The 24,725-nt window shown below is 39.6% G+C and overlaps 1 protein-coding gene across 13 annotated transcripts in view; it reads right to left on the bottom strand.

The window, feature by feature from the left end:
• The window catches only part of ptprt (protein tyrosine phosphatase receptor type T), a 475,570-nt gene that overhangs the window by 145,261 nt on the left and 305,584 nt on the right, over positions 1 to 24,725 (bottom strand). For 6 of the 13 annotated variants that reach the window (XM_088070213.1, XM_088070204.1, XM_088070196.1 and 3 more), the window contains one exon: positions 23,305 to 23,337. The exons of 3 other annotated variants lie outside the window; for them this stretch is intronic. In XM_088070213.1, the coding sequence (XP_087926339.1) occupies positions 23,305 to 23,337 (33 nt within the window). Of the gene's footprint in view, positions 1 to 8,804; positions 8,835 to 23,304; positions 23,338 to 24,725 lie in introns of all 13 variants that reach the window. 4 more of the 13 variants (XM_088070225.1, XM_088070209.1, XM_088070182.1 and 1 more) reach the window with 2 other exon arrangements.

A 24,725-nucleotide genomic window follows, 5' to 3' on the forward strand; every position in this document is an offset into this window, starting at 1 on the left:
AGCATTGGTTAAAATGCATGCATGTGTATGTGTGTGTTCTTGTCTCTGTGAGCAAATGCTTGGTCTCCTTGAAGGCTGCAAGTACTTCATGTGCTGAACGTTGTGTGTTTTCCCCTGCGCGTGCACACGTGTCTGTTGTATTTGGCTGTTGGTGCACACTGGCCGTTGAGTGGGTGTGTTTCTCTGTTGTGACCTATCACGAAGCCGCCTAATACGCCTGCTTACATGTGTCTCTGGAAGACTGCTCCTTCCCGCGCAGTCACTCCAAAAGGCAAATTAGAGGAGTACAGATACTTCTTTCCTGTAGAGCGTTAATCATGACTTCCTTACAATGACTAATCGAGGTTCTCTCAAAAGCTTTCATGAACTACTTAAAGGTTGAGTCACCACAGTGTAAGTGATACAGAAAGGGAAAATGAATAAGTTCTCAAATGTTTTCGAACATTTAAGTGATACAGTAAGGCAGCTGGTTAAACATCTGCTAAAAACAAATAAAGATCACAGAGTTTGAGTTCCTTGTGAATCCAAAGAGGAAATCTCATCTGTACTTTAGAAATTTAAACACAAAAAAACTCATGTTTTCAGTCCTGATTGTACTGGTTTTTAAGCAATTAATTCAATTTCACCAATAAATTCCAACAAGAACCTTATCAGATCTAAACAGAAACGGATCACCAACCAGATTTTATGCTACCACACACCCAAAGGTTGTGTTGATCTCTCAGTTTTGCAGTGTTTATTTATTCCACCAAGAATGCTTTCAGTCATAAATATCTAAATCCCTTACTTTTTTGTTTGTAAAAACAAAAATAAGGCCTAAACAATCATTGACCTATCGCTAAGCCCTGCCCTCAATTGCCACAAACCAATCACATTTCATGCAGCTAAAAAATGCACTTGGACATCCTTCTCATAGATCTCCATAGAAAAGCAGCAGAAATTTTGATTTCCCTGCGGTTTTATTCAAATTCATGCAGTTAGAACTTAAAAAATGGTCAAACGACATTCATTGTGTAAAAGCAACACTGATAGTGAGGTATCCTGAGAGGCTAAACCTTTGGATTAAGCTGTGTGACCTCATATATTATGTAGGAAACATCTTGTATTACGTCACCTTGCAGTAAACTTGGCTAGGTAACTTAAGGTTAAGTTAGCTAATATCTACTAACATTATGGCCGACTTCAGCTTCGTAACGTTAGCTCATCATGTCATCTGTTAAACTTAGTTAAACTAGTCTTAGTATGTTTGTTCCTCAACGATCAGACATAAGTGTTGCAAAAAGTTGTAGGTAGTTAAAGCCAAACCAACTGAAAACTATCAACGTTAACTTATCTTAACGTTACAAAAAAAGCAAAGCCCAGATAATGCTAACACCATGGCACAGTGAAGACCTTTTTGATGGCGTTTGTGTGAAATAAGGAGCTTCTGTCCCCAAAAGTTCTGCATAGCATCTTTGGATATGTCTTTGACGCAGACAGCCGCCACTCTTAGTTCAGGCAGTGCGCCGATTGTTTGTCCAAGTGGGTGGGACTTAGCAATAGGTCAATTGGCAGTTGTAGGTCTATGAAGTGAATCTTAGATCACATGTAAAAACAAAGAATAGCCTCAGTAAGCCTGAGCTATAACCTGAACTCCTACATCAGACCTGCATCCTCCTCCCCAGCCTGCAAATTCTTAGTTTTTGTTCCACTATACAGAAAGGAACATGAATGCCTGCAACGTGACACGGTAAACATTTGCACTGGATGTCAATTATGGCAACAGAATCACCCAATATGAACAGAATTCCTATGGAGACTGGGCTGCCGTCCATCTTTGTGTTGGTTTGGCGTGTCTGTGTGTGCTTGTTGAGCTTGTCTGTGTACCCGCCAAGTTGCCAGAATAAAATGTTGGCATTGTCCTTTTCTGCAAGCCATGAATATGTTACATTTGTACATTTCGTATGAATGAGGTAGTTCAGATTTCAAATGAGCTGAGATTTGGTGTTTTAAGACATTAGTTTGCAATATTTACAGCATTGTTTGTAGCTACAAAAGCAGTCAACTTTTAAAGTGAGTTCAGGACATGTTTAGTCGTGTGTGTAGTGACAAAAGCGGATGTTTTTTTAACATGAGTTTGGGCAATATCCACTCCTGTTTGTGGTGTCAAAAGTGGATATTTTTTGATAGGAGGTTGGGACAAAAGTGGGAGGTTTTTAACCAGAGTTCTAAACACTTACAGCCATGTTTGTCACAACAAAGGTTTGTGTTTTTAACGAGAGCTAGGTAACTTTTCAGCTGTGTCTGTAGCAACAAATGCTGCTGTTCTTAATCATGAGCTCAGGACATTTTCAGCTCTATTTGCAGCAGCAAAAGTAGACGTTTTTATTACCAAGATTTAGGAAACAAACAGCTTTGTATCTTTAACTGTTTGGAGCAACAGGTGTTTTTTAAAGAGTTCGGAACTTTCCAGTCATACGTGGTTTGCAGAAATGTACAATGCCAACATTTATTTTGGCCATTGGGTTGCCTGAGTGTAATGAGTGCACATAATAAAATCAGAGATCTTGATCTTTTTTTGTTTGGGAACATGCTTATGCATGTATGTGTGTGTGTGTGTGTGTGTGTGTGTGTGTGTGTGTGTGTGTGTGTGTGTGTGTGTGTGTGTGTGTGTGTGTGTGCCCATAGAGCCCTCTTTGGGTCAAAAAGCAATAAGCGAGAGGTCAGTAGTGGAGGCAACATCTCTTTTCATCCCAATCATTCCACTGGCTCACAGAATACTGGCAATAATATGCCTGTGTGACCGAGCGATGTTCAGAGATTTGAAATTAAAGCAGTATCATATATGTGTGTGTGTGTGTGTGTGTGTGTGTGTGTGTGTGTGTGTGTGTGTGCGCGCGTGCGTGTGTGTGTGTGTGTGTGGGGGGGGATCAGATGGTGAGCTGTACTTGCCCTTGAGTACTTTTACAATCAATTCAGCCAAGAGACAGAGAAATGAAAATCACAAAGAGATTATAAAGCCAGAAACGGAGCAGAGGGTGAAACGAGAATGGAGGAAAAAAAAACCACACATCCATCCATCCATCCATCCATCCATCAGCCATAGTCACTTCTCCTTTAGAGAGTCGCGGGACAAATGAAACAGTCCAAGAATAAACAAGAAAATGAGGGCAGAAAAACAGCTCGGGAAACAAGAGGAGGTTAGAGAGAGAAAGAAAAGTTCATGATGGAAAAGGAGGAATGGCCTGGCGAAGTTTCTCCCATAATAATTTCCCTCCATCAACCCCAGATTCAACCTTCCTCTACTCCTCGCCAATTTACAGGCATCGGAGCCTCAAAACCTCCTGCGTGATTGGAGCTTAGAGTGGCCTATTCTTGGCTATCTGACTGCACTTTGACAGAAAGTGGGCAGGAGACGAGGAGGAGGAGGCGAGCAAAGAAAGGAGAGCCAAATGGAAAAGATGAAGAGATGTAGAGGGAATGAGAAACAAGAGGAGTAAGGAGAAAAGGGTGAGGAGAGATGATAACAGGGGAAGGAAAGGAGAAGACAAACAATGCAGAGAAAAAGGTGAAAGGAGGAAAAGCAACAGATAAAAGTGTGACTTGCGAGAGAGAAAAGGCCTTCTCCTCCCCCCTCCTTCTCTGCACCTCTACCTATCACACATTAATCCCGTTAATGGACTCGTTTAAATGACAGATTCCTTGCATATTGTAAGTGGCAATGAGCACGACATAATCCTTCTTTAATGAATGTCACGGCGGCAGTTCATTAAGCACTAAGGTTACCCTGCCGGGTGCCGACCGCGGTGAGAATCATGGACTACTTTGTGCCCCCGGCGACGTTAATTGCGGGCCGTTTGATGTGTCGATAATGAGCGATGCGCGGTGGATGCGTTGTTTTTTTAGAGGGGGGTGATGAGAGCTTCCTGTGATGGGTTTGAGGGGAGTTGTTAATACTGAGAGACACCAGATGAGACGGATGGAGCGAGGCGAAGCGGCAGCACTTTTGGTGAACTCTTGAGCAAAAGAAATGCATTTTAATTGTCGCTCATTTGATATATTAGGTGTCATGAGCACTTGAAGGGTTCATTTCCCAAATGCTGGATATCCAATTAGTGAAATTCATTAGTGGAGTTCATCCTTCAGAGTTTCTAAAAAAGAGAGGATGAAGTGTTGTAATTCTTTGTGCTTTCAGTTAAGTTTCCCACAAAGTTTCCTCTTTATAAAAAGTACCAGAGTTCATTGAGTGTTCTGTTGATTATGTAAATAAAAGTGTCATTATTGTTTAATATGACAGTATTTGATGAAGACCATCCTTTATTATCCTTCATTAAAAACTAAACAGTCCAATGTTTAAGCATTTTTAGTTTTAAACATAGACTGTATAAAAACTGTAGGTATCTACTTTGACGTCACCCATTGGTGAAGGTGCAAGTTTCGCATTTTGGCTGTTGCCATATTGGATTTTCGGATTAGTAAGTGATCAAGTTTGGGTTAAGCTGTGTGCCTGTCACTCAAAGAGGCCGTGCTGCTTATTATGTGTAACTTTAAACCTTCATGAACATAAGGAGGTGAGTTGGTGAGTTGCATAACCACCCTCTCCAGTAACATTGTCATGAACGAAGAAATTACCAGTCCGTTCTTTTTCCAAAGTCCTCAAAAACTGCCACTTTGAAAGTGCTTCCTGCTGGACAGCGTCAGCTGAGGACACAGACAGATAGATCTGTTCACTGTGTTATTATACGCCGCCAGATGAAACCTGTTACTGCAGCATGATACACAGCTTCAGTCTAAACTGCTGATAAGGACATAATATAAGAAGCTCGAAGGTCCCTGTAGGGTGGGTGGGAGGGCAGTTGATGGGTACAACAAACCCCAGACTTTCATGCAGGAGTCAGGTGTTTGCTTTCCAGCTGAATGTGATGTTTTTTATCTCTACACTTTACTATGTGCCATTTTTTTCTCTAATTCTAAGCATCCCTGCCAGCAAGTGTTGATGTCCAAGCATTGGCTGCCATGTGCTTTTGTTGTCTAAATATAACCACGTGCAGAGTCATCCCACTATGTGCATTTGTTGTCATCATGGTAACGCCATCATGGTAACACCATCCTGGAACGTTAACAGCAAACGCAGAAGGATACCTCGAGCATTATTTGTAGACGCAGAAGTCCCCTGCAAAGCAGCAATATCTGAGGACTTTGGATGACAACGTGTTGTACTGTTCTTTTCCTAGAAGGTGGTGCATGCAGAGCATTGCATTCATTTTAGCAGACGTCTGGTGAGTCAGCAGGGGCAACCTTAAGGCGTCCAGTCAAACAAGGGAAATGACATTTGTTTAACTCGTCGTGGGACTGACAGAACTCCTGCATTACAGCTAGAATGGCCTCAGCCAGTCAAATGGCAGCTAGATAACGCAAATATCCCCGAGCCATCCCCAGCTAGCGCTGCAGTCAGACAGGCAGTCAGTCACTTCAGGATGACAGCGGTAGCTCCAGAGGAGGCTGCAGGCGAAGCCCAAACAAACTTTCATCTGCGTATCACAGGATTTAGAGGCCGACCCAGTGAGGGAGGGAGAGATTGAGGGATACAGAGAGGTGAAGAGAGAGAGCGAGAGAGAGAGAGAGAGAGAGAGTACAGATACACACACACACACACACACACACACACGCACTGCAGGAGTCTTGCACGACTTTAAATCCCTCTCTCATCTAACAGTAAACATCCTTGGGCTGTGTGTATGTATATATGCGAGTGTGTCTGTACACGTGTGTGTGCAGCTGCTTTTATTTGTTATTTCTGACTGTGTGTTTATGTGTGTGCTTTGTTTTCCTATCAGATCTTAAAAAAGAAAAACAAATCTGGTTTTAAATTGTTTTCTGGTCTTTAATTTTAATTACTCATTTAGAACATATTTGTTATTTCATTATGACATATGTGTTTGTGTCTCTGCCTTATTTTGTTTGAGTGTTCTGTGAATTTAATACTGGTGTAAGATAAGAAGAAGATACTTGCTGTTCAGAACTTTTTTAACGTTTTCTGCAAGGAAACTAAAAAGAAGGAAGGGTCATGAGTCAGTGACAGTGTTCAAAGAGCCAGACTTTGTTTTCACTTCTACTGAAGCAAATCACACTTTATCTTATTATGTCTTTAGTGTTTCAACTTTGACTGAAGAATTGTTCCACCGGATTAAAAACACACATTATGTGATACTGACTAACTTCTTTTTCTCATCTAAACATGCACATTTGTTTTTTTTGGTTTATGTATCATGATGTAACACTATCCTGGACCAAACAGGAGCTTGAGATGCAGGACAGAGCCATTTGTATCGTATCCTATCATATCATAGATTGTAGTGAAACTATCATTCCCCCATTGTCTTAGTATGTAAGTCTTAATCCTGTATTATAGTTAACTGATCTCTTTTTGACTTATCTCCTTATTTTTATCCTTTTTTTCCTTTATTAATATATTTCTTGGCTATTCTTTTTTAAAATTTACTTCTTAATTTTCTCGATGGGTCTTCATGTTGATGTTGCTGTGAGTGCTGTTTGTGCATGTTCATTTTGTTTTTATAAAATAATAAAAATAAACTTATAAAGAATAACGGTGGAAAAATTATACTTGTGCGTGTTTAGTGGTTGAGGCATGTGTGTCAGTATTTATTATTTGGACTACATCTTTCTTTTTATTGTGTTTGTGTTTCAGGTGTTCTGAAAGTCAATATGGCAGTGTGTCTTCATTTTTTATTTTCTGCTGAAACAAATTAAACACTGCAGAGAGAGTGGAAAAGCAGTAGACACGTAGTGAAGGCTGCCACCTTTCTAATTGTGTCACTTTCTGAGTGTAAAGAAGTAATTTCTGGTTGGGTCAAACAGCCTCAGGGCGGCTGTTTTAAGAAGAAATGGTGGCATGTGATGACTGTTACGCTCAGTTAGGACTCTGCCGCAGATTTGGAGGAAATTTCAGATGCTTTGAAGACAGCTGGAGAAGCAGGGATTTTCAGAAATTCTTTGCAGGGATTTGTAGGTGAGCTCAGGGCAACACTGTGCCTGTGTTTATGCAGCTTTGCTTTTGTGTGCATTTAAAAGTGGGTGCGCTTGTTCGTGCCTATGCATGTATGAACAGACAGCTATAATAGCTCCTCATTAGAATTGGTTAATAGGCAGGAAATGACCACTTGGTGGAGAAGATAACAGTGAATTACATTGACCTTTTAGGGTGAGACACTTTAAGAGACGGACCGTGCAAACAATGCAGATGAAGTCTGACTCAAATTCCTCTTCAACACCAAACTAACGCTGTAATTAAATTACAAGTCACAAGAAGTTTTAGCCAGCCAATTTACTACATACACTCACCCATTAGAGGAGTACTTTGGTACACAGCCCATGTATGATAATGTAAAGTGTCACTGTCACATCCAGGGTTTCTATAGCATCTGCACAGGAAGTTACAGGTAAACTACTGCTAAGTCGTCTTTTAGGAAGGAAATTAACCCCTTGTACCCTAAGAAAATTGGCTTAATTTCTTGCAAAACCCTGGTGAGAAGGCAATGAGCGACTTAATAAGAAATATTATCAAGTTATTGGTGAAAAGTTATAAAAGAAAATCCATAACATTTAAAAAAAAAAGGTAAAAAAGGAAAAAAGAGTTAACATGAAAAAATAAATAAATAGAAATATAGGGCCTGCAGACGCAGATCTATCTATATTCCAATATGACAATAAATATACTATAGTAGAGTAAAGTTTAGTTATTTAGTTATTAGCTCACTTTGGCAGAGATGGTGCAGCACAATGTCAAGTGCATTAAAAGGGAAACTAAACAGTTCATTCTACGGTGTCTTAAACTTTGCTTTCACTTACAAACAGCTGCAAGTGACACCTGCAAGTGACAAACTGCTGCGGAGGAAAAAATAAGAAGTCATGATAAATCCTAGCGCTGCGTCGTGTTCAAGTGCTCGCAAAAACATTGGATCTTATAGTGAGGACACAGAATGATAGTAATATGATGATGACCCTCATCAGCTACTGCCACACACACTCTGTCAGTCTGTGGAAAACACTGTTATCCCAAACATTACCAAGTGGTGTTTGTTCCTAACGCAAAGAAATGTTTTTAAGGTATCTGCTACATAACAATGTAGAAATGTATATGTACAATGTAAATGTACATTGCCAACATTTATTCTGGCGTTTGGGTTGAATATGGACTTAAATATATGTCAGTCTAGGCTGAATGTACTGGAAACTACTATAAACACATTTATGGGTACTATATTGGGTCGAATAATATATGACAGATCAGTTTATCTTATTGCAAGATGCTGAAAGTCTTGATGTTTCTAGTTTTACAGCACAACAGTGAGGGCTATGTTGCACCGCTCAAACATTTTCATATTCTCTTAGAGTTATTATTTATTGCCACCTGCCAAATGGCATATTGTGCCTGCAGGCTGCTGAGTTTGTCTACCAGGCATCAAGTCAAAGTTTGTCTTTGGCAGGTAATCCTGCAGACCTTTTATCATGCACTGCAAATATCTAGTTGGCTGGCAAAATAAACAAACAGGTGAGATGTGGATTCTATTATGGCCAGAGGAAGTTTTTCTGTCAGTGTGTTCTCGGGATGTCTTTAGGGTTTTGAATATTTCTGAGAGAAACGATGCATGTCCTCATAGTCATTATGGGATTGAATATGACACAAGTCAAACAGGATGCAAGAAAACAAGACAAAATGTAAACAGAAATCCAAAAGCTTGTCATAAGGAAGAATATAATGGGTTGAGGAAAGGAGTTATTCCTGATGTGAAATCTCTACTTACAGGTAATAAGAGTAGGAATAAGCATGTCTTCTGAAGCATGGTGAGGTGAGGCCGATGATGACAACAGAGCAAAACCCAGAAGAAGGACAAACACATTGGATTAGTTCATGGCTTGAATGAATTTTTGACTCGTTAACATTTTTAAAATGATAGGCTGCATGTTTTTTCCTCACGTGTTTCAGTTTGTCTTTTTATCCACCTGCTTAACCTGTCCATCTCACTTGTCTGTTTATGTGTCCTCATTTGAAAAAATATATTTTGCTGTCTATCAACTTTGGCCCTCTGGAATTTGTTTCATAAAGCTTTTACAGACGCTGCATGTCAATCTGACAGTTTGACACTATGTCTAGTTACGTGGCCATGTGCTGAGTTTTTCTCCGCTGTCAGTCAGGTCAGTATGTTTGTCTATATTTAGTCCACTTTATCTTGAAGCCATTTGGAGGCTTATCAGACCATCTACGAGAGATTTTACAGTCTAGTCGGAGCTAGCTGAAATACTCCACTGTAAATCAGTTTTGATGTGGTCAGCAGTCAATCACATAAATTAAAGGCAATAAGGAGCTCTATGGCGCATGAAATGATCGTTTCACTGATATAAAAAAAATTACACTTTTTTTTTTACAGGAGATTGGGCTGTTCGTTAACTTTTAAGAGATGAAAAGATCATATTCATCCATCATTCACTCTTGTGCTCCACGCTTATGCTTTATCACAATCCATGTTGAGTAATAGCAGACTGCTATTATTCAAGTGACAAAAAATTATGTGACAGCAATAAAACACCAATTCAAAATTTGCAAAAATGAAAGGTAATGAAAACAAAACAAGTTGAGGTAAAAAGAAAATTATTAACCCACTTAAAATAGTTAATAAATCAGTAACACATTTTTTTTTTTTTAAATCAAGCTCTCAAGTTCAAATGACACAACTGCTTGGAAACTGAGTTGGAAAAACTTAATCCATTTATTTGTTACTGACTGAACCAACTGGAGACTGGAGAAATTTCACTGCCTATGCTATTTTCACCTCACAAGTAATGAACAAGCCAGTAACCCTAAACCTTTTTTAAATGTATTTTTTTTTTTATTTTAATAAATGAGTAATTGGGTTAAGTCTGTAGAGGAAAAAAATAAAGCAAAAATAATAATAATAATAATAATAAAAATACCAATAAAATAAAATAAGAGTGCACACCTGATGCCTTCATCACCAACAGGCTGGTTGACAGATATGAGATGAGGGATGATGGAAAAGAGCAAAAGGTAGAAGATGAAAGTTTGTAAGAGGAACAAATGAAAGCAGATATGATTCTAAAGTTTGATGAAAAGTGTGTTATTGAAAATTTTACACTGCGTTTGTTTTTAAGGGATTATTCTCAAAAAACACAGCACTTGAATTATTCTTGTAATTATTATCATTATTATTATAATTTTTCTACTTTTATTTTTATTGTAGAATGTATTTGTTAAAGTATTCTCTGGAATTAAATAAACTGCAAAGTGGGTAAAAAACAAACAAATTAATATTAAATTAAAGAGAAGATAAACACATCCAAACTGAGCCAAGAAAGTTTAGCTAAAGTGTTTACACCAAAAAATCTTTTGTCCTTCCCTTCTGCCCTTTACTTGATAGCTCAGCCACAGATCCATACCGCTGCATTCCACTTGACCGATATCTCATTCACGCGTATGTGTATTTGTGTGTGTGTGTGTGTGTGTGTGTGTGTGTGTGTGTGTGTGTGTGTGTGTGTGTGACACTGGACTCCCTGCGGCAGCTCTGTAATGGCTTGTTGGCAACTTTTTCCCCTGGCATGCACCCTTCGTCTGGTGAGAGATTGGGATCTCAAAGTATCTAAGGCACACGCACACACACACGCACAGACAGACACAGACAGACACACACACACACACACACACACACACACACACACACACACACACACACACACACACACACACACACACACACACACACTGCACCAGACTGAGTTTCAATACAAGGGGAAAGTCAAGCAGGCCTTAAAAAGGATCAATATTTCCGTTCCTATTTATAGAAGAGCAGACCTCACACAACAGCTACAGACTGCATCTATCTATCTCAAAAGCGTACTGGAGGATGATGACAATTACTGAATATCAGAAAGTATTCAAATCCTTAACTCAAACTGAAATGTCTTTTAGAAATTGTTGACGTGACCTCTGGACCACTAATGGAAGTTAAGCGCTGAGTTGAGCTTACGACCAGGCCTGAAGACCCCAAAGAGAAGAAATTAAGACAGACTTATGATCCAGATTGCCAGTTTTACTAAAGTAATGATTCCTCTGGGAAATACGCTGATAACTAAGATTCATTCACAGACTCAATAAAGCACCAGACAATGGAGAACCTTTATGATCTGGACAGTTATGAAACCCCCGACATGCTGTATTCCAAAAAAAGATACACTTAGGAAACCCACACACATCTCGCCAAACTGGGAGAGAGAACCACAGTAACTGATTACTTTTTTAAAAAATTCAAAATAAAAATGTACTTTAACTGAAATGTTATAGACTAGATTAATTAATTAGGCTAATCATTTAATTTTTTACTGTGACTCTTACAAAAAAATTTAAAAAACACACACTGCTCTTCCATTTCAACACTCTTTCTGCATACACACCTTTCACACGAGTCTCCTCACTACACAATACTTAACACACCTGTGCACAGACACACAGACCTCTCACTCATCGTTCACACTAAACTTTTTTCAAAAAACTACCTATACACACAGTGCGCGAGGACACACACATTCTCTGTCATACCCATAACCCTCTTTAAGGGCTCTGCTGACATTGTCCTTATGATATTAATAAAGTGCAGAGCGCTGAGAGCCCGGCTGTAAAAGCCACAGCCGTTAAAAATGGTCATAAATATTAATATGGTGTAAAAAAACACTCCACCAGGTTGTGCATGGTGCTGTGTGAGTGTGTAAGTGTGTGAGAGTGTGTGTGTGTGTGTCTGGGGAGAGAGACAGAGAGTAAGGGGAGAAGGTTTGTGTGATTGAATGGTGATGCATTTGATGTATTTGTAACAAGACAATGAAGGTAATGTGTTTGTATTTATGTGTTTTATTTAACGTGTGTGTATTAATGTGTAAGTCTAGAGGCGGGTTTCAATTACAGATTTGGACAAAACTTTTGTGATATTTTCAAAATGTCAATAAAACACAATTTCAAGATGACTGCATTTCCATTGAGTGATGTTGTGCCGCTTTCCCTCTCCTAATAACATTCCAAGCATGGCGATGGATGTCCAAAACAATAGCAGGTTTTATTTCTATTGCAGCTATCACACTTGCCGTCATTATTTCCAATCCAAGGCAACATAGACGTTTTATGCGAGCGATGACAGAATGGCGAGCCCCTTATATGTGGGAGCGGCCACATGAGGGATTCTGGGAGGTGATAGTCCACAATTTCACAGAGGAATTCCAAAACTTCCACATCATCCGCTCAACATTTCAAGAGTTATGAGATGCAGTAACACCTCTTAAAGCGCCTGCTGACTCATGCCCGAGGGAGCCAGATCCTACTGACAAGCACTTAGCCATAGCATCATGTGACTTTTAAAAGGGAAAAGGGTTTCCATTGCAGTTTTGCGAAATATGGCTTTTTCAAATCACCTAAAATACCACCTCATATGAGCTTAAAAACTTTCTTGCGATTCATCAGAGTTGTTTGGGAATGGACTTAGGCATATTAGGCGTAATAGAAATTCGCAATTTCAATTTGCACAATTTGAGGATTAATGGAAACTCGCCTCATGAGTGGACATGTTGGGACAATTATTTGTGGGTTCTGCCAAAAGTCAAAAGCGATTATTAAGTGATTAACAGTTAGCCAGTGTGGGCTGTGAATATATTGTTTTACACTTTTATAAAGGGTGGATTTCATACTGCTGCAGCACTGTAACAGCACAACACAGTGATACAGATCAGAAAATGGGTTACTATCGGTTACAGGAAGCTGACAAGAAGAAATTAGAGTCCAGTGAATGAAGAGGGGCGATGACTATCAGTCTCTGTGCACTTCCCACGTACAAGCACTCGGTGTAAAGACAGGCTGAGAAACAAAAAAGTGTCTCTCTAATCAGAAACTGACACCAACAGACTGACAGCCGCACCAACAGTGGAACCCTTCTGCTGTACCTATAATGCCTGGTGCTGATGCAGATGTCTAAAAAAATCTGCTTTCAGTACCTCTCTGAGTATATTTAACATTTCCCTGTTGCCAAATGTTTGTCATTAATAAGGGAGACAAAATAGATTAATTTAGTCCAAACTGCATAAACATTTTAGCAAACATTTGCTCCTCAAGTTTTCATGTAGCTGGTTGATGCTGGAAATCTTCAAAATAAAGACACCGACTATCACAATGTTGCCTTAAGTAAACATGTTTGTGAAATATAACATGATCGTGTGAACTTAAAAAAATCTTTTTTGTTGTTGTTGTCTTAAAAGCTCCTTGAAATGGCCATTTGAATGGCTTTATTTTCACTGTCGACCTCATGCTGCGCTTGTGTGTAACTAAAATTATAAACTCAACAGGTCTCCACATGTTGCCTTTTTGGCTGTTTTATCTGATCAAACTGTCTGTCGAATGGATACCCAATTGTTCATAAACTTTACATCGGTCTCTCAGGGTAGAAACACACAAAGCATCAAGCTGGGCAGAGCCGGCAGCTCCCATTCATTTTACATGAGGCAGCGGATCCATTAGGAGGAGCACAATGAGACAGCCAGCTGTGAGAGCCGGGGAGAAAGTAAAGTTCAAATCAAAGATGTCAGTTTCGGTTAATTTTGCTTTTGAAAAAAACATCTATTAAGCTGTAACTAAATGGTTAAGTTCGAAGAAAAAAACTCAAAATGACAGTCTGGGGCTTCATTGCCTCAATGTGCTGCATGTCTAAGTGCTATCCATTTAAAGGTGGTGATATTTTAAAATTTTGGCATGTGAAAGCCTTTTTTTTTATTTTATTTCAACATGCGAAGACATGACTACTGCTCACCCTCCAGTCTCCACTGATTAGCTAGTCGCTGTTTTGCCAGGGTCGAATGCGAGCTAGCGGCGCTGCTCATTCTGCAATTGTTGCTGGTAACGCCCTCCTAACCCATGGTGATGGGATGGTGTTGCTATGGAAACATTGTGGCCACCCTCTGGTCTCAGCCCAGGTCACCAGCTTCATTTTAAGCAGCAAAGCCCCTTTAGCATTGTTAACTATGCCAGCAACCCTAGCAATGCTACTAAGAGTTCTAACTGTGCTAACAGAGGTAACAATGATAACTTGCTGAGGGGGTTTACAGCTCAAAAGTGAGCTGCTTGTTCACCGAGGTAATCGGAAAGTGGGCACAATGATTCCATAGCAACACCGTTGAATTTGGACATCATTACCACATGTTACCACATTATTCTGTAATTGCAGAATGAGCTACACCACTCGGTAGCTCACACCTGACCTGAGTGGTGTGCAGTGCAGTAAACCAAAGAGTAGCAAAATAGCTTATAGACCATGGATGTATTAAGAAAACCTGGATACAGCAAGCAATTTTCCGTGTTAGGAAAGTACCCGGATCTTCCGCATTACTGGGCCGATGAGGCACTAGACACCTATGGTGGCCAAGTACGGCTGAGTGTGCCCGAGCGGGTAACCAGAGCGGGTAACCAGAGCGACTAACTTCTGGTTTCGCGCTTCACTAGCTTGAACGGAGATCTAAAAAATCTTGCAGCTCTCTTAGACTTTCCAAATGTTCTAGATCCAATCCATCCAAAACTGGATGGATTGGATCTAGATAGTGAAATGAGTCGTTTGGTGGGGGTTTTGACGCTCACGAAAAATTATCCACTAAATTACAGACATTTTTTCCCATTGCATGTCAATGGGGGAAAATCTTTCGGGACCCCTGGGCATCACTTGACGAACCTGGACGTTGTGATTCCACTTTTGGCCACTACGTAAAATTTGCTTAAGAGTTTGGTACACTTCCTGGGGGTTTGCTATAGATGGACATGACCCATCAAAAATATCCTTGTCGGTTAACTGATTAACAGTTACCTTTGATATCCCAAGTTAACTGATATGTGACCTGGGGAAGGTGGAAAATTGTGGGACAGTAACCAGTCACACCCCAAAACCATTATAAAGCATGTTTACTTTGAATAGATGTTGTTTCTTGCGTTGTGCTTTGCAACACGTTGTTCAAATGCAGCTCCTGCTCTGATCCATATCATTGTGGGCCAAACCAGTTGGCTCAAAACTAAAGTGCATTTGGATTAAAACCACAGCAGTTCTTCCCACAAGTGGCCAAGATACGGAGGGAGGTGACACGTCATGGTGGCTTTACCAGTTTTTATGTAATCGTGCTCGCTGTGTCTAACGTCCTGCACCAACATCCTGTTTTGAAAGGAGCTGGGATTGTTTTAAGGGAAGAATTATGTCGTGGAGCCTTGAAAAGCTTTTAGAAATGCAAAACATGTTGGACTTTTAAATTCAATATGTCAACATGATAAACCAGGGATACTCAACTTGCTTTGCTCAGGGGCCAATTTGGCAAAATGACAGGAGAGCAGGGGCCAAACCCAGCAGCCTCATACATGTTAGCAGGATTTAAGCACATTTCTAAGATTTCAGGATATTTCTAGAATTTCAAGACATTTCTAGGATTTTAGACCATTTCTAGGATATTGGGACATTTTTTTAGGATTTTAAGACATTCTTAGGATTTCGGGATATTTCTTGGATTATAAGACGTTTCAAGGATTTTATGACATTCTTGGAATTTAGGACGATACTAGGATTTTAGGACATTTCTCGGATTTTAATGATTAAAGAAAATGTTAAGGAGCTCGAAAAACACCAGCTGTGATGTTGCAGTCTTTTTCTAGCTCTGGTGTCTACTTTATCATGAACACACACCTGCTCTCTCTCTCTCTCTCTCTCTCTCTCTCTCACACACACACACACACACACACACACACACACACACACACACACACACACACACACACACACAGACACTTGTACTCTGATATGATGGCTGGGGCTTATCTTGGCTTTGTATGAATGATTTCTGCTGCAAACACACACAACCATTCTCACACTGATATGATGACTACAGTTTATCACAGATTTATATGAATAATATAAATCTGTAAAAAAAAAAAAAACACACACATACACACACACAACATGGATGTGATGTGTAACTTATCATGGCTCTCTGCTGGTTGTATCGGCCAACACTCCATCACACAACATTTCACCAAAAATACGATGGCTATCAGACCTATATATATGAACGGAGTGCCATGAAGGAAACCTTTTTTCTTTCTCCACAGGCTGAGTTAGATGAAAAATACCTTACCTACTGCATGAACACACACTTTCTCTCACATACACACGCCTACAATCTGTCATCTACACAACATACACCCGCGGGCTGCCATATGTATACAGTAACATATGTACACAAACGTGAACATAAGGCCATTTCCTGACACATGTTGCTTGCTGTCAATGTGGCTTATTAGCACCTCATCTGAGCCAATTCAATACACATGATGGGACAAACACAAATGTGTGTTGGTAACGTGTGCACAGACACACACACTCTAGCTGAAGGAATACCCATGTACTCTTGAGTCACACTTGTGTAATCAATGGGCAGCACTATAGGAAATGTTTGTGTGGAACTTTGCAAAGTAAAACTGGGAGTTTGTTGGAAAGAGAATTCATAGATATGTTTAAAAATGGAAGGAAAAAAAAAGAGCGCCATGTGCTCATCTCTATTTATCATCTAGTTAATTAGCGCTCCGTTACAATATGGATGTCAACATGCCATATGCATAGGGACACATTCTCAGAAGCATGCAAGAAAAATAATTATGACTCTATATACATAAATGTCAAAGCAAATTAGTTATCTGTCGCCAAAACATTTCCCATCTATGAAAGTCTCATTAAATCTCAGGTTGGTAACTCTTGAGAGCATCTGAGTTTCTGAGAAACTGATTTAAATCATAGACGTTTTCACCACCAGGGTTTAGTTTTATGGTTCAGACGACCGAACGACAACTGGAGGTGAACACATCAACAAAGGCGGGCATGTTTATCTTTTGCATCTTCATTTTGTTACTGTGATAAGACTTTCTTTATGCCAGAATGGTTTTAAGAGTATTTTAACTTTGTGCAAGCATCTTATATTCATATAGAGGGGTGATATCACTGACATTTGTCTCCTACAAACTGTTTATATATTACTTAATAGTTTTCATGATGAAGTTGTGGTGACAACGCTTGGATTATGTTCAGAGGCAAAGTTTTTTTGATTCAGTGGAAAACTACATTTCAGCCAGTTTTCATTCTGAAATCGTCAAATAAGAAAAGATCCCGATGCCAAAAATCCCCTTACACGTCGGCATGATACATCACTGGATGTAACGCAGACAAGCTGTGCTGCTGGACGGTGTCAGCTGATAATGCGGCCGGGCAGAACCGTTCTGGGTGTTCATACACGCCAGCTGCCAGATGAATGGCACCTGCCGCAGCAGTGTAGTACACGGATGGTTGGCGTCAGTTGAGAATATGGCCGGACGAAACCTGTCACGTTCGCGTGACACGCTGTAGTTGAAACGCTGCTGGTTATGATGTAATGTAAGGAGCACGAAGGTCGTTATAGAGCGGGAGGGGCAGAGGATGGATCCAACAAACTCTGGACTTTAATGCAGGAGTCTGGTGTTCACTTCCCATCTTGATGTGATTTTTTTTTTTCCACAACTAATCATATGCCCTTGTTGCCTAATCCTAAACTATCCGTGCCAGCATTTGTTGACGTCCCGGTGGTGGCTGCTTTGTGCTGGTGTTGCCAAAATATAACCACATGCAGTCTGTTGTTGACATCACGGTACCTGCACTGGAACGTCAACAGCAGGCACAGAAGGATACTTGGAGTGTTATATGTAGACGCAGAAGTCCACTCCAAGGGGCAGTAACTGACGACTTGGGGTGAGAATGTGTTGGTAGTTTCTAAGAGCTCAGATTCTACAATTTGTTTTCGTGTGTCCTCAGAAATACGCCTGCCAAGTGTGCTGTCATTCAGATGAACGGTTGCTGAGAAAATCAAAGCACATAAAGACAGACAGACTCCTTCCAAATTTTGTTAGATACTGAGTCTTTGGGGCAAACAACATCACTGCTCAGACAGGCTGTAAAAAACTCCACAACTCCACAGTTTATAGTACCTAAACCATTTATTTTGACAGGAAAATGTTAAAGTTATTACCAAAGATTTTGGAGGGCTGCTTCTACATTGTGAAACACCAGCAGTTTCACAAAGCAGTAAAATGTTTGCAACTTCATTTTTACCTCCAAATAATTTGGCTGTACCTGAACTGGGGATTTGTTTACAACCTGTCTGACAGTCTGACAGCTTGCGTTGCTTGCTCTAATAGTCTGCGCCATGCAGCTGTGTCTGGCGGTGCGTCTCCTTTTCTCAGCAATTAAACTGGAGAGTAAAATGTTATCATAACCAACATGAACGAAGCAGAACCCTAAAATTAAGACCCCAGTCATTTATCTTTGAAGCGTCCCTGCTCCCTGTACCAGTTTACATGTGTGCTCATACAGTACGTGATAGTTTGTACATCTGTGTGTGTCAGTAAATGGCCAACCATTACCCGTTATGACAGTGCTGTAAGTGGACCATCAAGCATTTATCTCAGCAAGCACCAGAGTCCATTATTCAACCATGTGTCACACATGCAGGATGGGGGTCAAGTCCAGCTCTGCATGTGTATGTGTGTGTGTGTCTTGATATGTGCGTGAGAGTGAGTGGGTTTCTGTGTCAGAGTAACACCACCAAATTATCTGTGAATAAGTACAAGTTTAGCATCTGTCAGCATGAAAGCACTCAGGACTCTCTAGTGAGTGTGTGTGTGTGTGTGTGTGTGTGTGTGTGTCTGTCTATGTACAGTATATCCTTCAATTTGGAGACTGAACGTCTCTGTCCACTGCAAGCACACACACATACAGACACACACACACACACACACACACACACACACTTCAGACCACTTGGCCTTGTAAGAGCTTGCCATGTGCAGCCTGAGTCCATTCCCTGGGCTGACATCAGTTACTAATCGCCTCAATTCTCCTGTCATAGTCTAAGCCCCTGAGGGTGCAGTATATTGTCTGGAAAGAGGATGTGTCCTTTTGCTGTCTCAGTGCAGAGGTTCATCATTTATTTCTTGACTTTTTGGACTGGGTTGAGTGGATGTGGGAGTCATTTGAGATTTTACAGAAACTCTGGGTCAAGGCATTACGATAATTTCCAAATGAATCCACCGTCACAGAGGTGCATCTTCAAACATCTTTCATGTCCTCAAGGACAGATGCTGGTCACCAGATCAGTACAAAAGAATCAAATTATGGTGCCTCTCCTTTCTGTTCAACAACCTTCCTCTCCACCTCATTTTTTCAGCTTTGACATCTCACTTATTTAGTGTCAATTGAATTTAAGATAAAACTAGGAAAATAGAGATGAATAATAGTTTTATGAGGATAAACTATTATGAAGAATTTAGGATCAAGGTTTGGTCACTGCAAAAGCTTTGGATTAAGTTGGAGAAAATGACATTTGGTATATCAAGCATGTTACACTGAATTTATAAAAAAAACATAGTTTTTTTTCTCATGTGCGCCCACGAGAAATGGAGAATCAAGCAAAAGGTTGAAGTAGTTAGCATCCACCTTAAAACTATATCAAAACATCAATTTATAAACTATAAGCAGTATAATCCAAGTCTCATTTAACCCGTTTTAGGCTCAGTACTTCCCTAACATATGCATTTAAGCTAAAACACTTCTCCCTACAAGTAGCGCATCTTGACCTTGCCTACACACACACAAGTTTAAGTTTAAGTGATAAGATCCATTTGTTCAACTTATACTTTGCACTCAAATATCGAGAGTTTGACCTGAATCGATCAGAAACACTACCCATAAATGTTGCTTTTCAACTAAAAAAAAAATGTTCTGAGGGTTAAGTTACACTTTAGAAGTGGTCTATATTTTCAACAATTCATGAATGCCCGCCTTTACTGGATTCTTTGTTCACAGTGGAGGCATGTAAGAAAAACGTTTTCTGCATGAATTCAAGGTGACACTCCAAGAGTAACTGATACACAAATGATCACTTTGCGGTCAAAGTATTCCTCTAAGCTCAAAGCTGCTTCAGTAATGAAAAACCCGTTAGATGAGGTTAAGGTGGGGTTTTAGACATTAAACTTTGCTCAATAAAAAGCCATTTGGGAAAGTTGGAATTGAACCTGGCTCAATTTAAGCCCATTCAAAATGACCTCCACACCATTAAACACACAGCATGAGTTCAATGTCACACATCTGCCTGACATTTCTAACCGTCTTTTATCTTAAATAAATTTTGGGTTGGGGTAATTTATTCCTTTCTATTCGATTTTTTTTAGACAGTGAGGCTTTTAGGGCATTTTATGTGACCAGACTGCCCAAACTGACATCAGTGTCAATATCACCTTAAAATTCTCATCTGAAATTCACATCAAACTGCTTCTCCATCCTCCTGCAAGGCCGAATCACCATCACATCCCCGTTGCCCTCTGGTAAATACACAAGAATACCCTCCAATCTCCAATCTTGATTTTTTCTGCAACATTTCAAAAAGTACAACTCATGTTGCCAGTTTTACAAATCAAATGTAAGTTTTGATTTCACAGAACTAACTGTGCAGAGATGTTTGCAGCTTTAAATGCAGAGATAAAGCGATCGCTACCATGACGGGCACAGAGTGGATTGTCTTTGAGCCCAGAACAGTGTGGGTGGAGATATTTGTGAAGCGTCACATTTCATTCGGCGAGATATTACCACATATCTCTCTCTTAATCTCCCACCTCTGTTATATTTGTTGAAGCCAAATACATAATTTCTGACCTGCAAAGTCGCACTAATTATTAAACCCTTTTTCTAATAACGGGGGAAGCTGGCTGGCACGGTTCTCACTTCTGAAAACTCCTGCATAATCGCATGCTTTGAGGTGAGATGTAATCAATTATGCCAACCTGCTACTGCTATAGAAAGCAGCAGATTCTGCTTTTATCTCTCCATCTCTCTGTCTGACTCTCTCAATGGGAAATTGGGCTGCAGGTGTTGATATCTTTGCAAATAACATAACTCCTGACAACGCATCAAAAGCAAATGAGTGAGAAAGTATCAGACAGACAATCCAAACAGCTCTCACCATACAAAGGCAATGAGAGGTAAATGGTGATGCAATGATATTTGTTTTTAACGTGCACTTTTTTTTTAACAAAGAAAGAAATCAGTGAGCACAGATGGCGTGCAATAATGAAGTAAATGCACAGATGACTTGAAATACATGATCAAATATACCAGGGAAAGTCACCAAAAGCATCTCTTATTAGTTAACTTGTGTCTCTGTTAACTAATAATGACCTCAAAACTATTTTTAAAAGTCCTAATTACACATTTGCTCAAATATTGCTGTATTTATACAGTAAAATGGATTTTTAGCCAGCAAGGAAAGCAGAGAAGCATATATAAAAATGATGCTATAGATGCAAGTGCCTAAATAAATAAGGACTTTTCTTGTATTAGATTTTAAATAGAATAGAAAAACCTAAATTTTAACCATTTAGTGACACAATTCTGGCTCTTAAATGACAGCGAAAGCAGTAAAAACTCCAAATGCTTTCTCAGCACTAAAACAGCCAGCAGGAAATCACATGTGTGCCACAGATATTAAAATATTAGGTTTCACACTCATAAAGAAAAAGGATGTGTAGCTCCCAAAGCAGTCTTTTGAGTGTTGCCTAGAGCAGCACATTCTGTGGCTCTTTTCAACAATTTTGAAATTGTAACCATAGCAGTTACTGTCTGTATAAGCACGCTGTCAGCACATTATTACCATTAAAAGGTACGGCAGAATGTGTGCTGTCCCATGCTAAAATTGAGTTTTATTCCAAAATTATAAACATGAAATTCTTCCCAAGTCTTAAAGGCATAGTTTAGATATGTTTTTAATTGGTTCATATGGGGCATTTATCCATATTTTGTGTGTTAAATACAGAAGATGTCAGTCGGCACGCCTCTATTTGGAGAAGCAGGCTGGAGTTTGACACAGAAGCTAAGCAATGTACTGCTGTAGATGGCGGTCAGCAACAAAATGTATTTTAGTCTCCAAAACAAAGTCTGACTTGAAAAAAAATAAAAGATTAAATATATGCTATTTTGAGAATATTTTTACTGCTTTACCTTTTTTGCCCACTTCAATGAGGAAGCACTTAACAGCTTCAGTTCATTATGTTCTTGTCAAAGCCACCAGACTCCACAAAGAAAAATAGTCATTTTAGCTTGCTGAACACCAAAGCTGCTGCGATCAGGTAGTTAGTTTGTGTTATTGTGTGACTCTGATGAATCTGAATTAACCCTTTTAATGGCTGAACTCACACAATAATACAAACAAACAAAAAAAAATACTAATAACCGAGGCAGCGTTAGATCAGCATCTCCTATGTAAAGCAGTGTAAACCCTTTAAGCCTAGTTCGACATCAGTTTTCTTGTCCTGCATTTAGACGCCTCTCACAAGCTATTTAACCATTTAAAAACACTCACAAATTGGTTTGATTTATTTTAAATAAAGAAATTGGTAAAATATGAGAACGAAAATTACCTGAAAATTAGTTATATAATTAGTCATATTATTTTAGGTTATTGTCTTGTTTGTTTTTGTTTTCTACTTTTCTTTTTCACTTATTTTCAGGTAATTTCCTTGCAACTTCTTACTAATTTCTCACTGTTTTTTGTGCCATGTGTTATGAAGTTGCCAATAGCGTTCTCTCTATGTTTTTGAAAGAGGTTTCAAGGGGTTACATCATTGTTTGGTCAGAGTCAGTGGACTCTGGCTCTGAAGAAAGTGATAAGAGCTTAATTGTCCTGTTGTAAATCACTCTAATATTAAGGTAAAGCAGCAAAAATACTCTCAATATAGTGTACATTTGTTCTACACTATCTGACATGTTGGACTCCAGCCTGCTTCTCCAAAGTGGTGATGTGCTGAACACCAGCTACCGTTTGGGGAATACGATCTATGGATAACTTCCCCATACAACCCTGCTTCAAAATATCTGAGCTATCACTTTGAAGTGAAAAGTTGACGAAGTTGTAATATTTCTAATGGTAATTCTTTAGGTTTACTGAAGCTAATGAATCATTTTCAGGTATGGAAAAGTTTTGGCTTAGAACTCAACTTTTCAGTTACATTAATACTGGACCTATCACATCCGTTTTCCAGGTGTAGCCTTGGTCATAAGATGCATTTGGAAAAGTACTGAAAAGCCAGAAGAGGCGAGGTGAGAGTCACAGTGAGGGACGGATGGTGGATGATGTCTAGAAGTAAACATACAATACCCCACGCTCAGAGTTCTCCACGTGTGAATCTCTCTATCGGAGCAAGGGCAAGGCAGGTACAGGACGGGACAGGAAGGGGTGGAGCCAAAGACAGGAAACAGGAAGATAGAGAGAGACATTAAAGGGCGTGAGACTCTCGAGTCAAAGAGGCTGTGATGAGAAACCTGAGACATTTTTAATTCTTCCAAATCCTTCGTATTTTCTGTTGCTTTTCGAGTGACATGGCATACCGAAGCACACCTGACCCTCTCTCTTCAAAACATTTCTATTGCTGTCTTTTTAAATTTATTTAACATTTTTGCTCTGAGCCAAAAAAAAGCCTTCCTTTTATTTTTTTCTGGCACAGATCCAGTGTCATTACTGTCCGATACTGACAATGAACAGAAAGCAAACATTTGTACTCCCATTCTTTACGTCTTGCATTGCCACAATCCTTTTTTGCTAATCCTTTAACATGCATTTAAACTGTTGCACACACTAGTACGCACACAAACACACACAGTGGTGTGAACGTCTGGAAAACAGTGAGCATGAATGAGCCGTGATAGGCTAAAGAGGGGGAAAACAGATTTAATTTGATTTTTATCTGTTTAGGCAGCCATGAAAAGATCAGACCTGCCCCATATGGGTTGGAAAGCGGAGTCTCTCTTGCAGCATAAATCACCACAGCGTGCCAGTGTGTGGGACTTCAGTGGGTTGTCAGCAAGAGCGCTGTTAAGTGGCGTATCAAGATAGAAGGATTTACCGAGGTGACAAGTTTCAAACATGGAGACGATAACAGCTAAAAAAAATCCCAGAGTTTCATGAGTGGCACGAACAATTTCTCAAAAGAGGGCCCCATGAACATTTTACAAAGAAAACACGAGTTGGGAAACGCAGGAAACATTCAGCTGAATCAGTCGACGGCGGTGTAAAGAGAGGCTGGGAGAGGACATGAAGCAATATTGAGCAGAGAAAATCAATTTCACCCCTACAGTACGTCTTTGAATCTGAAGACATCCTGTCATCACACATGATGGTGAAACGGTGATTTTCTACTGTGTCAAATTTTTGTAGCCAGTTTAACAGACTTCAGAGGGAGAACGAGTGAATCCACTCTGCCAAAGCAATCAGTAGCATAATGAATATATCTCCAGTTGTAAGGAGCTCTCCAATTAAATCCATTTTCAAACTTTTTCTCTGTTTAACAAAGTGACAAATTTAGTTTTTTTGCCAATGCATTTGCTTCCATTGTAACACTTACGCAACCGATTTTCATTCTTCTTTAAGAACAAAACGAGACAAGAATTCAATTTTTTATTAAGGTTTGATTTAAGGATGGGGAAAATCGACGAGATGTTTATGGTAAAAAAAAAATATCGGATGTAACCATGGGATGTTTGTTGATTCTTTTTACTGTTGTTAAGATGTGAGGAGCTATG

Source organism: Plectropomus leopardus, chromosome 2 (genome assembly GCF_026936395.1).
Source record: "Plectropomus leopardus strain MGB_pleo_1.0 chromosome 2, ASM2693639v1, whole genome shotgun sequence".
Classification (NCBI taxonomy): Eukaryota; Metazoa; Chordata; class Actinopteri; order Perciformes; family Serranidae; genus Plectropomus; species Plectropomus leopardus.